The 15,000-nt window shown below is 47.3% G+C and overlaps 1 protein-coding gene across 1 annotated transcript in view; it reads right to left on the bottom strand.

Moving 5' to 3' along the window:
• chn2 (chimerin 2) overlaps positions 1-15,000 on the bottom strand; it is a gene marked incomplete at both ends in the record, with an annotated part of 38,724 nt that overhangs the window by 5,487 nt on the left and 18,237 nt on the right. Inside the window, 2 exons of the mRNA XM_080541253.1 lie at positions 316-400; positions 2,200-2,310. Of these exons, the coding sequence (XP_080397379.1) occupies positions 316-400; positions 2,200-2,310 (196 nt within the window). The remainder of the gene's footprint in view (positions 1-315; positions 401-2,199; positions 2,311-15,000) is intronic.

Consider the following 15,000-nt stretch of genomic DNA (forward strand, 5'->3'; position numbering starts at 1 on the left):
ATGGTTTTCTTTGCCATGCACTCAACTTGTCAATCAATTGTTGGAATTTGATCTTCTCTGCTCTAGGCACGAGGTCAGCCATAGTCGGCGCCCCTGGAGCAATTAGGGGGTGAAGTGCCTTGCTCAAGAGCAAATGCAGCTCCCTCCTGAAGGCGGGGAATCGAACCAGAGACCTTCCGGCCTCTAACAACTACGCTACAAGCCTGGTGCTCTAGGTTGATCTGTAGATGCCCCCTGAGAGGACAGTGTGACATCCAGCCCCTAGCAGATGGTAGGTGTGACAGTGTCGGGTTGCTGGGGTGTAGGAGAGGTTACCTGAGCAACGGACGCCTTGGGCGATGAGACCCCACATGAAGTTGGCGCAATACTCGCACCAATGAGGTCCTCGGAACGTGTGAACCTACGGGAGAGAGAAAACATCCTATAGTCATGATACAAACCATACAAACATTGTGGAACTCCTTCGATCACATAGATACTGTACACACCGCATGGCTTCTGTCAATGTCGTTCGCTGTGTTTCTGGTGGGGGCGAGGTTGGTTATGTAAGTGTTCTGAACACTGAGGAACTTCAGCGTGTTGTGTTGTTGTGATTCAGCATTCCCATCGCTAATCCCACAACAGCACAACAATGCAGGTGTCACGCAGGAATGGCCGACACGCCATCATAAAGGTTATTATTATCATTATTATCATAATATTATCTTGTCAAAAATAAGCATGACCGAAAATAGACATCCACTCCTTCACGTTAAGGTTGTTAACAGGCGTCATACAAAGGGAGTTTTACTAGGGAGGGTTTTATTGAAGAAGGTGAAAAACTATGGCCAGATGAATACTTGGATGGCCAGAGCTCAGAGCCGCTGCTATGCAATGAGTAATGACAGGGGACTCTGTGTCCAGCAGGGTAGAGGTGACTGTTCTCTGATCACAGGCTACAGGGAGACAGGACCACCAGAAGCCAGATGAGTCCGTTTGTGTCGACCAGATATATCAGATTAAAGGATTTGGAATAATGTGTCTGGCATCTGTTGCTGGGCTGTTACACATTAGTGAGATCTACACATACTAGCTGGCAAGCATTAGAACACACACACACACCCTTCCACCCAAACCCACCCGAAAGCCACTCACACACGCATGCATGCACACACACACACACACACACACACACACACACACACACACACACACACACACACATACACACACACACACACACACATTTCCTATCATGCAGTACTGTATATTGTACATTTCTCTCACAATATCACATTTCGTTTTAAAGCCTTCTCCTATGTCGATGGCGTCCACTCCATATTCAAAATGTTTTATTAAAATAACGAACGACATATAAGGAGCCCATGACAGGTGTTGACTGGATGGTTTTTGTTCCGTTCCCAGGGGGGGCAGACAGACACCATTGTTGTAACCCGCAGGTCAACTGAAACCTGAGCCTCGATGGCAGGAATGTGTCCAGGTGCTGAAAGGAAAGATACTTCTGTGTCTCTCTCTCTTTCTTTTTTCCTTTCTGATGATAAAAGAACACGCATCGTTCTCCAACTACACGTTCCACTTTCCACCATCACACACTATGAACACCACAGCAAATATTTGATAAAAAAATAAAAAAATAAAACTTTTCTTCACAATTAGTACAGTTTGCATTTCAAGGTCAACAACAAGCGTCAAACAAAGAGGGTGTGAAGTGCTTGAAACATCAATGAGCGATCAATAGTCCCTGTAGCCACTAGGGTAGACCCCATATGGTTGACAGATGCATGTGCTCTCATAAACAAGATTAAAGCATTCTGGATATTCTCTAGTCTCTCTATGCTATCAAACGGTAGCCAGTTTAGCAAGCCGAGGTACTGTCTAGTACCCTGTCTAGTACTGTCTAGTCCCCTCGGCACGGTAAGAGACCCATCGGCTGACATCACTTCGAGGGACACTGCTTTTAAGTTTCCGATAAAACTAGCCAGCGTTTATATTATCTCACCGTCCCTGGAAATGGCACCGCGTGTCGAAATGGAATCATTTACCAGGGAGAAAAAAATTAAAAGGAGCTCCGAACAGACCGTCTACAGAGGCCCAGAACCCCCCTCCCGTTCCTAGGCCTATCCCACCCTCCTCCTCACACCGCCAGCCCTCAACCCACCATCCTCCAAGTCAAATCAAACCGGCCGCACAACGACTCACCTTGAAGTTGTGGGTCTTCTCGTAAGTGCATTGCTTCTCCGGGCAGCAGTCTCTCAGGGCCGTACCGCCCCCCCTCTGCACCAGCGGTGACGACGACGCCGGCGTGGAGATCTGTGGACAGGAGGCCACAGACAAGAGCTTTAGGGGCTTCCACAGCAGGGTGGCGCCCCTGCTCCCCAACCTGACCCCCAGAGCGGCCAGGGCCAGCAGCTCCTGCCTCTTGCGCTCTCCCCCTCTCTTCTTTGCCTTGTGGACTGTTAGCTCTCCCCCTACTCCTCCACCTCCTCCTCCTCCTCCTCCACCTCCTCCTCCTCTTCCTCCTCCTGTCATCCCTCCTCTGGTCTCCTCCTCGGCTTCCATGACCGTGTGGCCGGGCTCCCGCCACCGCAGACGACGACCCTCCTCCGTCTCCTCCGGGGGGGCGGGGGGGTGGGTGGTGGGGGAGGGGGGGGTGGGCGGCGCAGAGACGACGGCGGCGGCAGCTGTGGTGGTCCGCTCCTCTCCGACCCAGGAGGGAGACTGCTGCTGCTGCTGCTGCTGGCTGCCACTACTGCCGGGAGGACGGGGGTGGCGGTGGCTCTCCATCTGATCTGAGGCCAGCGGCAGAGCGGCAGCAGTGTTGGGAGGGGCGGGGGGAGTAGAGAGAGAGGCAAGGGGGGGGGGGGCGGCCCCTGAGGGCTGGAGTGTGCCTCACACAATGGCCCTCATTCACACCACCACCGCACGGCCAGAAAGGAGAGAAGAGGGAGAAAAGGGTCGCTTGGTGGGGAGGGGAGAGGAGGGGGGGGGGGGAAGGGGGGGATGGGAGGGGGGGGGGGGGTGGAGAGCTGAGGGTGGGCTGTCTGTCAGTACTGCTTCCACACAGCTCAGCAGCTCTCTAAAAGCAGGATCAGTTGGGTGACAGCTAACCCTCTCTAAAAAGCACGGGCAGAAGAGAGAGAGCACACTCCCATTAGCACACTGCCTTCTGGGACACACGCTCCACTTCACTCAGCCCACACAGCCTCTCTCACACACAGCCTCTCACACACAGCCTCTCACACACACAGCCTCTCACACACCTCTCTCACAGTCTCTCTCACAGCCTCTCTCTCACAGCCTCTCTCTCACAGCCTCTCTCACACACAGCCTCTCACACACACAGCCTCTCACACACACAGCCTCTCACACACACAGCCTCTCTCACACACAGCCTCTCTCACACAGCCTCTCTCACACAGCCTCTCTCACACACAGCCTCTCTCACAGCCTCTCTCTCACAGCCTCTCACACAGCCTCTCACACAGCCTCTCACACAGCCTCTCACACAGCCTCTCACACAGCCTCTCACACAGCCTCTCTCACACAGCCTTTCTCACACAGCCTCTCACACAGCCTCTCTCACACAGCCTCTCACACACAGCCTCTCACACAGCCTCTCTCACACACAGCCTCTCTCACACACAGCCTCTCACACAGCCTCTCTCTCACACAGCCTCTCTCTCACACAGCCTCTCTCACACACAGCCTCTCACACAGCCTCTCTCACACACAGCCTCTCTCACACACAGCCTCTCACACAGCCTCTCTCTCACACAGCCTCTCTCTCACACAGCCTCTCTCACACACAGCCTCTCACACACACAGCCTCTCTCTCACACAGCCTCTCTCACACACAGCCTCTCTCACACACAGCCTCTCACACAGCCTCTCTCTCACACAGCCTCTCACACACACAGCCTCTCACACAGCCTCTCACACACACAGCCTCTCACACACACACCTCTCACACAGCCTCTCACACACACAGCCTCTCACACACAGCCTCTCACACAGCCTCTCACACAGCCTCTCTCTCACACAGCCTCTCTCTCACAGCCTCTCTCACACACAGCCTCTCACACACACAGCCTCTCACACAGCCTCTCACACACACAGCCTCTCACACAGCCTCTCACACACACAGTCTCTCACACAGCCTCTCACACAGCCTCTCTCACAGCCTCTCTCACAGCCTCTCTCACACACAGCCTCTCTCACAGCCTCTCTCACAGCCTCTCTCTCTCACAGCCTCTCTCACAGCCTCTCTCTCTCACAGCCTCTCTCACACAGCCTCTCTCTCACACAGCCTCTCTCACAGCCTCTCTCACACACAGCCTCTCTCACACACAGCCTCTCACACAGCCTCTCTCTCACAGCCTCTCACACAGCCTCTCACACACACAGCCTCTCACACAGCCTCTCTCTCACAGCCTCTCACACAGCCTCTCTCTCACAGCCTCTCTCACAGCCTCTCTCTCTCACAGCCTCTCACACAGCCTCTCTCTCACACAGCCTCTCACACAGCCTCTCTCACAGCCTCTCTCACACACAGCCTCTCACACAGCCTCTCACACACAGCCTCTCTCTCACACAGCCTCTCTCACAGCCTCTCTCTCACACAGCCTCTCTCACAGCCTCTCACACAGCCTCTCACACACAGCCTCTCTCACACACAGCCTCTCACACAGCCTCTCTCTCACAGCCTCTCACACAGCCTCTCACACACACAGCCTCTCACACAGCCTCTCTCTCACAGCCTCTCACACAGCCTCTCACACACCTCTCACACACACAGCCTCTCACACAGCCTCTCTCTCACAGCCTCTCACACAGCCTCTCACACAGCCTCTCTCACAGCCTCTCACACACCTCTCACACAGCCTCTCACACACACAGCCTCTCACACACCTCTCACACAGCATGAGCCGCACTGGACTAAAAACCTCTTTAAACAACTACTTGACCTCCGCGTCTCTCTATCATTCTACCCCCCCCTATAGACGCTCTGACTCCAGACGGCTCCCGCCAATCACTCTGGCCTCCTCTCTAGACCCCCCAGCAACAACAACAGACCTCTCTGCTCAGATTGGGAGGGATTACAGAGCAGCCGTAATCCTGCCTCAGGGTGTAATCCCACGGTGCCCAAATCCCCTGTCCTCTTGGGGGGAGGAGGTCATTAGCAGGCGCGCGGCCCATCATGCTCTGTGCCAGCGTGGGGGGGGTGGCTTCGCTACGTCCAGGGGTACTTCAGTCTACTCTCCTGTTAAAACATCCGGTCCCCAACACCAGGGGGCGGTATTCCATCAACGTCGCTAAAGGAAAAATCCTTTAGTCTTATTTTTGGATAAGTGTTGTGAGACTTTTTTTTTGTGACCGGATTTTTCCTGACAGGAGGACAGACAGACAGCAGGACAGCAGGACAGAAATCAGGAGATCAGGACAGGAGGGAAGACATCAGGACACCAGGACAGGAGGACAGGAGGACAGGGGGACAGACATCAGGACAGGAGGACAGACATCAGGACAGGAGGACAGACATCAGGACAGGAGGACAGACATCAGGACAGTAGGACAGACATCAGGACAGGAGGACAGACATCAGGACAGGAGGACAGACATCAGGACAGGAGGACAGACATCAGGACAGGAGGACAGACATCAGGACAGGAGGACAGACATCAGGACAGGAGGACAGGAGGACAGGGGGACAGACATCAGGACAGGAGGACAGACATCAGGACAGGAGGACAGACATCAGGACAGGAGGACAGACATCAGGACAGGAGGACAGGAGGACAGACATCAGGACAGGAGGACAGACATCAGGACAGGAGGACAGACATCAGGACAGGAGGACAGACATCAGGACATCAGGACAGGAGGACAGACATCAGGACAGGAGGACAGGAGGACAGACATCAGGACAGGGGGACAGACATCAGGACAGGAGGACAGACATCAGGACAGGAGGACAGACATCAGGACAGGAGGACAGGAGGACAGACATCAGGACAGGAGGACAGACATCAGGACAGGAGGACAGACATCAGGACAGGAGGACAGGAGGACAGACATCAGGACAGGAGGACAGGAGGACAGGACAACCTCATTGGTGTCATCTAGCAAGACAATATTTCACCATACATACTTGTGGTGCAAGTATTTATGGTGGTGCAAAAACAAAAAAGCTAATTTCTGAGACAAAAGACACATGTTGGGGGAATGAGGGATGGGGAGGAGATTGTCAGAAAACAAGTGAGTGTCAGCAGAGGGTTTGTGGGATAGCGGAGGAATGACGAAGAGCTGAAATGGCGGGAGCGGAGCGATGGCGTCCTGAGGGTGACCCGGAGGCGCGGAGAGAAACTATAAAGCTGAGATAAAAGGAGAAATAAGCTTGGAGCCGCGACAAAAGCACTTTAGTTTAATGGAAAGGACAGGCATCTTAGGAGCTGTTTTAAAAAATTGCTTTGGGCCTACTGAGTCCTTGATTACTGGAGGGTGTTCCGTAGTGTTCAGTAGTGTTCAGTAGGCCCGAAGCAGTTTTTGAAAACCATTACAAAGAATTGAACACTGAGGGCCTTTACGCTACAGAAGTAACGGCAAAGTGGCTGACAGGACAGGAGAAGCTATTTGACATGTTCTAATGCTTTGGTCCTCACATCGGCAACCAATCGAAATGTTCAGACTTTTCTTTTCAAACACAGAACTTAAGTTTCAACGTTGTTGAGAATCACAACACAAACTCGCTAGTTGAGCCAAAATACTGCAACAACGCAATGGATTGGGTGAGTAATCCCCACTGCTACCTAGTTAACTAGAACACTACTTTACATTGTTACCTAGTTAACTAGAACACTACTTTACATTGTTACCTAGTTAACTAGAACACTACTTTACATTGTTACCTAGTTAACTAGAACACTACTTTACATTGTTACCTAGTTAACTAGAACACTACTTTACATTGTTACCTGGTTAACTAGAACACTACTTTACATTGTTACCTAGTTAACTAGAACACAACTTTACATTGTTACCTAGTTCATTAGAACACTACTTTACATTGTTACCTAGTTAACTAGAACACTACTTTACATTGTTACCTAGTTAACTAGAACACTACTTTACATTGTTACCTAGTTAACTACAACACTACTTTACATTGTTAGCAGGCTCACAAAACAAGCTGTGTTAGTTGACTAGCGAGTGTGTCATTGATTTTCAACGACGCCGAAATGTTTTCACATTTTTCCAAAAGAAAAGGCAGATCGTTACCCGATCCCATCAGATCCTGATGTGTGGACCAAAGCATCAGAACGTGTCACCTTTGTCAGTGAGTCAGACGTCATCTCTAAGGACAACCGCAGGACAGGGTTCTGCAAACCACTCTAGACCAGAGGTTAGAGGGATGGGCCGCTGAGAAACATACTACCTAACCCTCCTTCCGGGAGGAAGAGAGGGAAAAGGGGGATGAGAGAATGTGTGTGACATAAAAGAAAGGGGACAGTGAGGAGGAGAGGGTCTAGGGGGAGAGTTAGTGAGTGAGGGCGGGAGGGGGAGAGTTAGTGAGTGAGGGCGGGGCTCTTTTGTCCAGGAGGCAGATGGCTTCTTGTCTTGGAGAGACGGGGGCATGGAAGAAAGGACACAAAAGAAGGGTAGTGGGACAAAAAGCCTCTGCTCTCTTTTCAACGGCCTGACTCTTTTCTTCCTATGAGGCTGTGTGTGGGTGCAGCTGAGCAGACACTGTGGTAAGAAGCACAGAATCATGGGAGAAAAAAAGAACACATGTCTTTCTGTGGGAACAGAGACAGTTAAGAGCAGCAGGGTGATGCCACACACAGTCCAGACAAAACACAAGCCACACAATGTCTCAGAAAAAAACTGAAACATTGACAAACAGAAACATGGACATCATGTACAGTGAACTAGTCAGTGAGAGAATACTGTCTACTATTCTATTAGTTGACAGGAACTGGAAAGGCGTTTTCAGTTACGTTTAAAAGTATGTTTAGAATAACAACCAGACTGTATTATGTGGTTGAAAATAAATAATAGATGATCTTTGAAAGCCTTTTTGCCATTGAACAACTATGTATCCAGCTCTACACTCACCAAACACTTTATTAGGAACACTATAATGCTGTTCAAACCGATGCCGTCAGAAAGACGAGGCCTCTTCCGGAGCGTCGGAGACAAGACTCAGAAGCTATCAAACAGCTACTTCCCCCAGGCCATCAGGCTCATGAACAAGCCCACTGTAGACAACTGACTATCATCCCCTAGCTCACCCCATGTACATGGACTACACTACAGTAACCTTAAACTCAAACCACTTAATTACTGTGAACTCTCTATTATCACTAGTGGCACCACTCGTGTATCCTGTCTTACCTGTACTATTGTCACCTTTATCTTGTATTATGCCTATTCTTTTTTGTCACTTATGTCCTGTACTTCTGAGACTTTTTTTTATTGAATTATGCTTGATATATTATGCCCTATGTCTTGTGCTGCAATGCAATGTCAGAATCCGAAGAATCCGAAGTCTAAGAATTTTACTTGTAATGTGACGAGCTGTGAATCTCCAGTTCTACCACAGCCCAAAGGTGTTCTATTGGATTCAGATCCGGTGACTGGGAAGGCCACTGAAGAACACTGAACTCACTGTCATGTTCACGAAACCAGTTTGAGACGACTTTTGCTTTGTGACATGGAGCATTGTCATGCTGGAAGTAGCCATTAGAAGATGTTTACATTGTGGCCAAGAAGGGATGCACATGGTCAGCAACAACACTCAAATAGACCTGTGGCATTCAAGTGATGATTGATTGGAATTAATGAGCCCAAAGTGTGCCGAGAAAACATTCCCCACACCATTACACCACCTGAATGATTGAGAAGGCGTACAGGTGTTCCTAATAAAGTGTCCACTGAGTGTATTTGAGCAGTGTTTACTAGCTCAGAAAGAGCTGTTTACTATTTGTACATGTTTACAATGACAGGCAGCTCAAGGAAGAGGTTAGATAATGCTTACATACTTTACTAAGCAATACATGTAATTACCCACAAACATGTGTCTATGTGCCTAGCATTATGTTTTAACCAGGACATTTTAAGGACAGGTCTTACGTCAGGTCTTATGTCCTATGTTTTTAATGATGTTACTGTTGTTTTATACTGACAGTATACTAGAGTACTATTACATTTGATTACAGTTTATTATTGTTGTAAGTCGCTTTGGACAACAGCGTCTGCTAAATGTCCTAAATGTCCTAAATGTAGGAAGCTGGCAGGCGTATGGCCACTGTGGCAACACAGTACACAGTACTCAACACAGTACACAGGGAGGAGAGGTGTGAACTCAACACAGTACACAGTACTCAACACAGTACACAGGGAGAGGTGTGAACTCAACACAGTACACAGGGAGGAGAGGTGTGAACTCAACACAGTACACAGGGAGGAGAGGTGTGAACTCAACACAGTACACAGGGAGGAGAGGTGTGAACTCAACACTCCACATAAAAGGTCGCTAGACAGGTTGAGTTAGTCACCTCTCGCCCTGGCGGGAGGAATTTCACACATACATATACACACACGCACGCACAGACGCACGCACAGACGCACGCACAGACGCACGCACAGACGCACGCACAGACGCACGCACAGACGCACAGACACAGACGCACGCACAGACGCACGCACAGACGCACGCACAGACGCACGCACAGACGCACAGACACAAACACCCACACACATGATGCTAGGCATTTTGAGAGAGATACATGTGTGAGTACGTACTGTAGCTACTGTACTGCACCTCTGATGTTGAAGGGTGTGGTACAGTATGCACAGTCAACTCAAGTCACTTCATCAACCAGATTTCTAAAGCAAGACCTCCAAGTCCTTACGCCGGGACCCCACCGCGGACGTCAACCTCAGCAGCGCACGTGTGTTTCATTTTCGTGAACGTTAACGGGTTAAGGCCGGTTTAGGCTTCTGCGTCGAATTTACGTGCGTAGCTTACGTAAATTCTTACGTAGGTCTCGCAATTTACACTTCTGCGTAGGCCGCGCTGCAATTACACCGTCACATCGCTAGGTGGCAGTGTGTTTTCAGCCCCTGTGCTGTGCCTCTTCCGGTTAGGAACTCAACGGAGCTCAAAGCTCTAAGCGGCATAATAGCGATCTTTTTGTTGTTATGTTGTTGTAAATAAAAGTTCTATGATGCATTGAAATGACATTAAACTAAGATAATACGATGGTTATCATAATTTTTCAAATCTTTATTAATAAGTAATTACAGAAAAGGTGAATGACATTTCTGTCATGACTTCCGCATTTTGGGCGACGAGAGAGTCGGAGAGTCTTGTCTGAATCATGTGCTACCAAGCGGACCAATCACAGAGCTTACGGTTACGTGCGCTCTGACGCGTGGTTAGATTTTTTGAGAGGAGCACGTCAAGGCTACGCACGGTCATGCGGGACTACGTAAGCTTACGCGTAGCCTACGGCGTCGACTTTACGCAGAAGCCTAAACCGGCCTTTAGAGCAGCCGCACAGCGCGCGTGAGACACGCGTCTCAAGTGTGTCTCACGCTGGCTGCCACAGCACGCCGTCTAGAGATTCTAGAGACTCTCACCTATGATCTGTTGATAGTCATATTGACATCATACCAGCAACATACTCTACAGTTTCAATGTCTACATCTGTAAATATGTCATAAACACTTTTGTTTTTTAAAACAACACTTCCGTTATCTGTTGTTAATGAGTGAAAAAGAAGTTTCGACATTGCAGTTGAAAATGTTTTAAATACAAATAAATTCGAACTGTAAACAAGACAAAACAAGTCTCTCTCTCTCTCTACTCAACATTTTCGCTATCTGTTTCAAATTTAAAGGCGTATAGGTGCTGTTATACTATAGTAGGTGTTGCTGAGGTAATTAAGTACTCTCGCTTAAGAGGGTAAACAAAAACGACGTGAGTGCTTTCTGCTTATAACCGTTTCACTTTTCGAACCACTCATTAAGGATGGATGACAGCAGAGACTGAACCCAGAACACATTTATAATGAAGTGAAATGCAACATTATATTATTGACGGCCGTTATCAAGGGCAAACATGTACAGAGACAGAGACAGAGACAGATACAGACAGATACAGACAGAGACAGAGACAGAGACAGAGAGACTGACAGGGGTCATCAGACCTGCCATTGGCTGGACTCTGGCTGGTCATGTTTTATACTGCAGAAGGACGACTTCAACATGACTTTTACAAAGAAACTCTATGGGTGTGTTCTCACTAGAACATTTGCTTCACTTGGAATCAGAGTTTACGATAAAATTCACTTTGCTCTGCGTCGTTTGGAGCTGTGAGAACGCACATTCGAAGTCGCTCCCGGAGCAAACAACCAACGCATGCTCCGCCTGAAAAGGGTGGTTTCGCTCCGGTTAGAAACAACGCATCGAGGCTGTCCATAGGAAAAGAACAGCGCATGCGTGTTGATCTGGATAAGAGCGGGACGAACGTGCAATTTAAAACATTTCAGACCAATCAACTACCATGTTTGTTGCTTCGATTGCGTATGTTACTTCGTTTACATGAAGGGCTGTGAGAACGCAAATTAGAGAAAAACACAAGCATGGATACAGACATAGCTGTATAACTGACTGTCATTACTTGACTAGGACAACAAGGCCTACATACAGTACTGTATGCAGTACATTTGAACACTGAAATGGAACTACACTCCTTTGCTAGAGCTATCTTCCAAGAGGGCGTTATCTATAGCTAGATTTTAAAGATTCATCTCTTGTAGAATCCATGAACTTCTGCCCAGAGCTGTGAGTGACAGGTCTCTAATGAGGGGCGGCGGTGGCCTAGAGGTCAGAGAGGCCGGCTAGCAGTCGGAAGGTCACTGGTTTGATCCCCCGCCTCAGGAGGGAGCTGCATGTGCCCTTTAGCAAGACACATAACCCCCTAATTGCTCCAGGGGCACCGACTATGGCTGACCCTGTACCTAGAGCAAAAAAATACAGAATGACAAAAAATTACTGACAAGTTGATTACATGGCAATAAACAATCATGCCATCTTATCTATGTGATATACCTGCATTAAGGATTTATCTATGTGATATACCTGCATTAAGGACTTAATGGCGTTAAGGACTCAGTGGCGTTAATATGAATATGTGGACAGTGTGGTGAGAGGAAACCGATGCCTTCCTATTGGCCAAACCACTGCCATGCCTTTGTAAGTCATAAACCAACCTTTATGCTTTTGTTGTGGATTTAATTGATTCTTAATAGGTTGAGTAAACCTTATAAAGCACAAAGAGCTTAAAACAACTGTCTCCAAAGAGGCAATTAAGCAAAGTCACATGACGCGCAGAGAGAAAATAGCAGACAAAAAGCAAAAAGCCCCCGACATTGGGCGGGACTCATATTTATAGAACTGTCCTTAGTCTTGAGGTCACTATTCTTGGGAACCAATCATATTATACAAATCTGTGATTGCACAAGTTATGGGCCCTGTCCACAGTCAGAATTATTCACTGCGCCACAGATCTTAGCCCATCCCTTACAGGAAGGAAATGGGCCTTCCTTAAGTGCTAGATTCACCAAACTGTAGAGAGACTTCAATTTCTTAGTATAAAATGATATAAAACTACAACACTTTCCTCAGCAACACTATCTGATTTGACTGAACTCATGGCATGACAGAGAAAAACACTGTCTGTCCAGAACAGAATGTTAATAAAACCATGTTAATAAAACCATGTTAATAAAACCATGTTAATAAAACCATGCCAACTCCTGCGTGAGTCAACAAGGGGCCTGTAATTCTATCAAGTTGAACAGCCTAAAAGACTAAAGACTCCCTTGCCAGGTCCAGAGTAAGGGTGAGAGGTGATGTGTGACTGTGTTGTTTGGTCTGGTCGCCCCCTAGTGGAGACATATAGAAATGGAAACACCCCCCCAGATAGAAAACAGAACCCATTGAACCTCCCAGCATCTGATACCTCAGGCATGTCAGAACAAGTCCCAGTCTGTTGGTCATCATTACCTTTCATTAGAGGCAATGAAGCGTGAAAGAACACACCCTGCAGGGACAATGCATCTATATATATATATATATATATAATATAAGTTCAGAATAGATTTCAAGATCCTTCTGCTTGTTTCTAAAGCTCTCACTGGCACAGCACCAGATTATCTGAAAGACCTTTTGCTAGCATATCAGCCCAATAGAGCTCTCAGGTCTTCTGCTAGCATATCAGCCCAATAGAGCTCTCAGGTCTTCTGCTAGCATATCAGCCCAATAGAGCTCTCAGGACTTCTGCTAGCATATCAGCCCAATAGAGCTCTCAGGTCTTCTGCTAGCATATCAGCCCAATAGAGCTCTCAGGTCTTCTGCTAGCATATCAGCCCAATAGAGCTCTCAGGTCTTCTGCTAGCATATCAACCCAATAGAGCTCTCAGGTCTTCTGCTAGCATATCAGCCCAATAGAGCTCTCAGGTCTTCTGCTAGCATATCAGCCCAATAGAGCTCTCAGGTCTTCTGACGCTGGTTTGACGCTGGAAGAGATTTGGTGAGGCTGCATTCTCATTTTATGCACCCAGATTGTGGAATACACTGCCAGTTTACATTAGGGATGCAACGTCAGCACATTATGTTCAAATCAAGACTAAAAACCCATCTTTTTGCTATATAATATTGCCTTTAAATGACTAAATAATTAAATGATGATTATATAATGATTGGAGCACTTTGAGCTGCAACGTTTGCAGGAGAAGCGCTATACAAATAAAAGCTGTTATTATTATTATTATTATTATTATTATTATATATGCCCTTTACAGCTGACGCTTTTATCCAAAGCGACTTACATTGCAATGAGTGCATACATCTAGTGCATACATTCTTCAGTATATACGGTCCCAGCGACAAACTCAAATCAAACCCACAACCTAAGCGTTGTTAGCGCAGCGCTCTACCAAAGTATTGTATCCTGAAAACACTTACTGCTTATTTTAGTATAGAATATGTTAACAGCAGATATTACATGCACCGATGCACATGCATATTATGCACATAGATGCGAAAAAGACATAATTGATCCATCAAATCCACTGATAACTCATAATCCCTAACCCATAATATCCTCCCACCCCATCCACCCCCAGGGCAATGTCTAGATAGATAGATAGATAGATAGATAGATAGATAGATAGATAGATAGATAGATAGATAGATAGATAGATAGACAGACAGACAGATAGATAGATAGATAGATAGAGGTAGTGGTGTAGTGGTGGTCTAGTGGATAGTGAGTTGGACTTGTGATCGGAAGGTTGTGAGTTCAAATCCCGCCTGAAACCACACCACTACTAGTGTGCCCTTGAGTAAGGCACTTAGCCCTCAGTTACTCCAGGGGGAATGTCCCTGTAATTCGTAATTGTAAGTCGCTTTGGATTAAAAGCGTCTGCTAAATGGCAACATTATTATTAATTATAGATAGATAGATAGACAGACAGATAGATAGACAGACAGATAGATAGATAGACAGACAGACAGACAGACAGAGACAGACAGACAGACAGACAGACAGACAGACAGACAGACAGACAGACAGACAGACAGACAGACAGACAGACAGACAGACAGACAGATAGATAGACAGACAGACAGACAGATAGACAGATAGACAGATAGACAGATAGATGTCTAGATAGATAGATAGACAGATAGATAGATAGATGTCTAGATAGATAGATAGACAGATAGATAGATAGATAGATAGATAGATCTGGACAGTGCACATTAATGAACAGTCACTTATACAAAGTATGGTGACAGTAAATATGCTTCAGATTTAAAGCTGTGAGCTCATTTGCATCCGTAGTCCTCATGACATAAAATCGTACAATAGATTTAAAAAAAAACAAGAATAATGGACAACATCACAACAGAATACAATAGGACATACAACAA

Source organism: Nansenia antarctica (genome assembly GCF_963989245.1).
Source record: "Nansenia antarctica genome assembly, chromosome: 10".
NCBI classification, from domain to species: Eukaryota; Metazoa; Chordata; class Actinopteri; order Argentiniformes; family Microstomatidae; genus Nansenia; species Nansenia antarctica.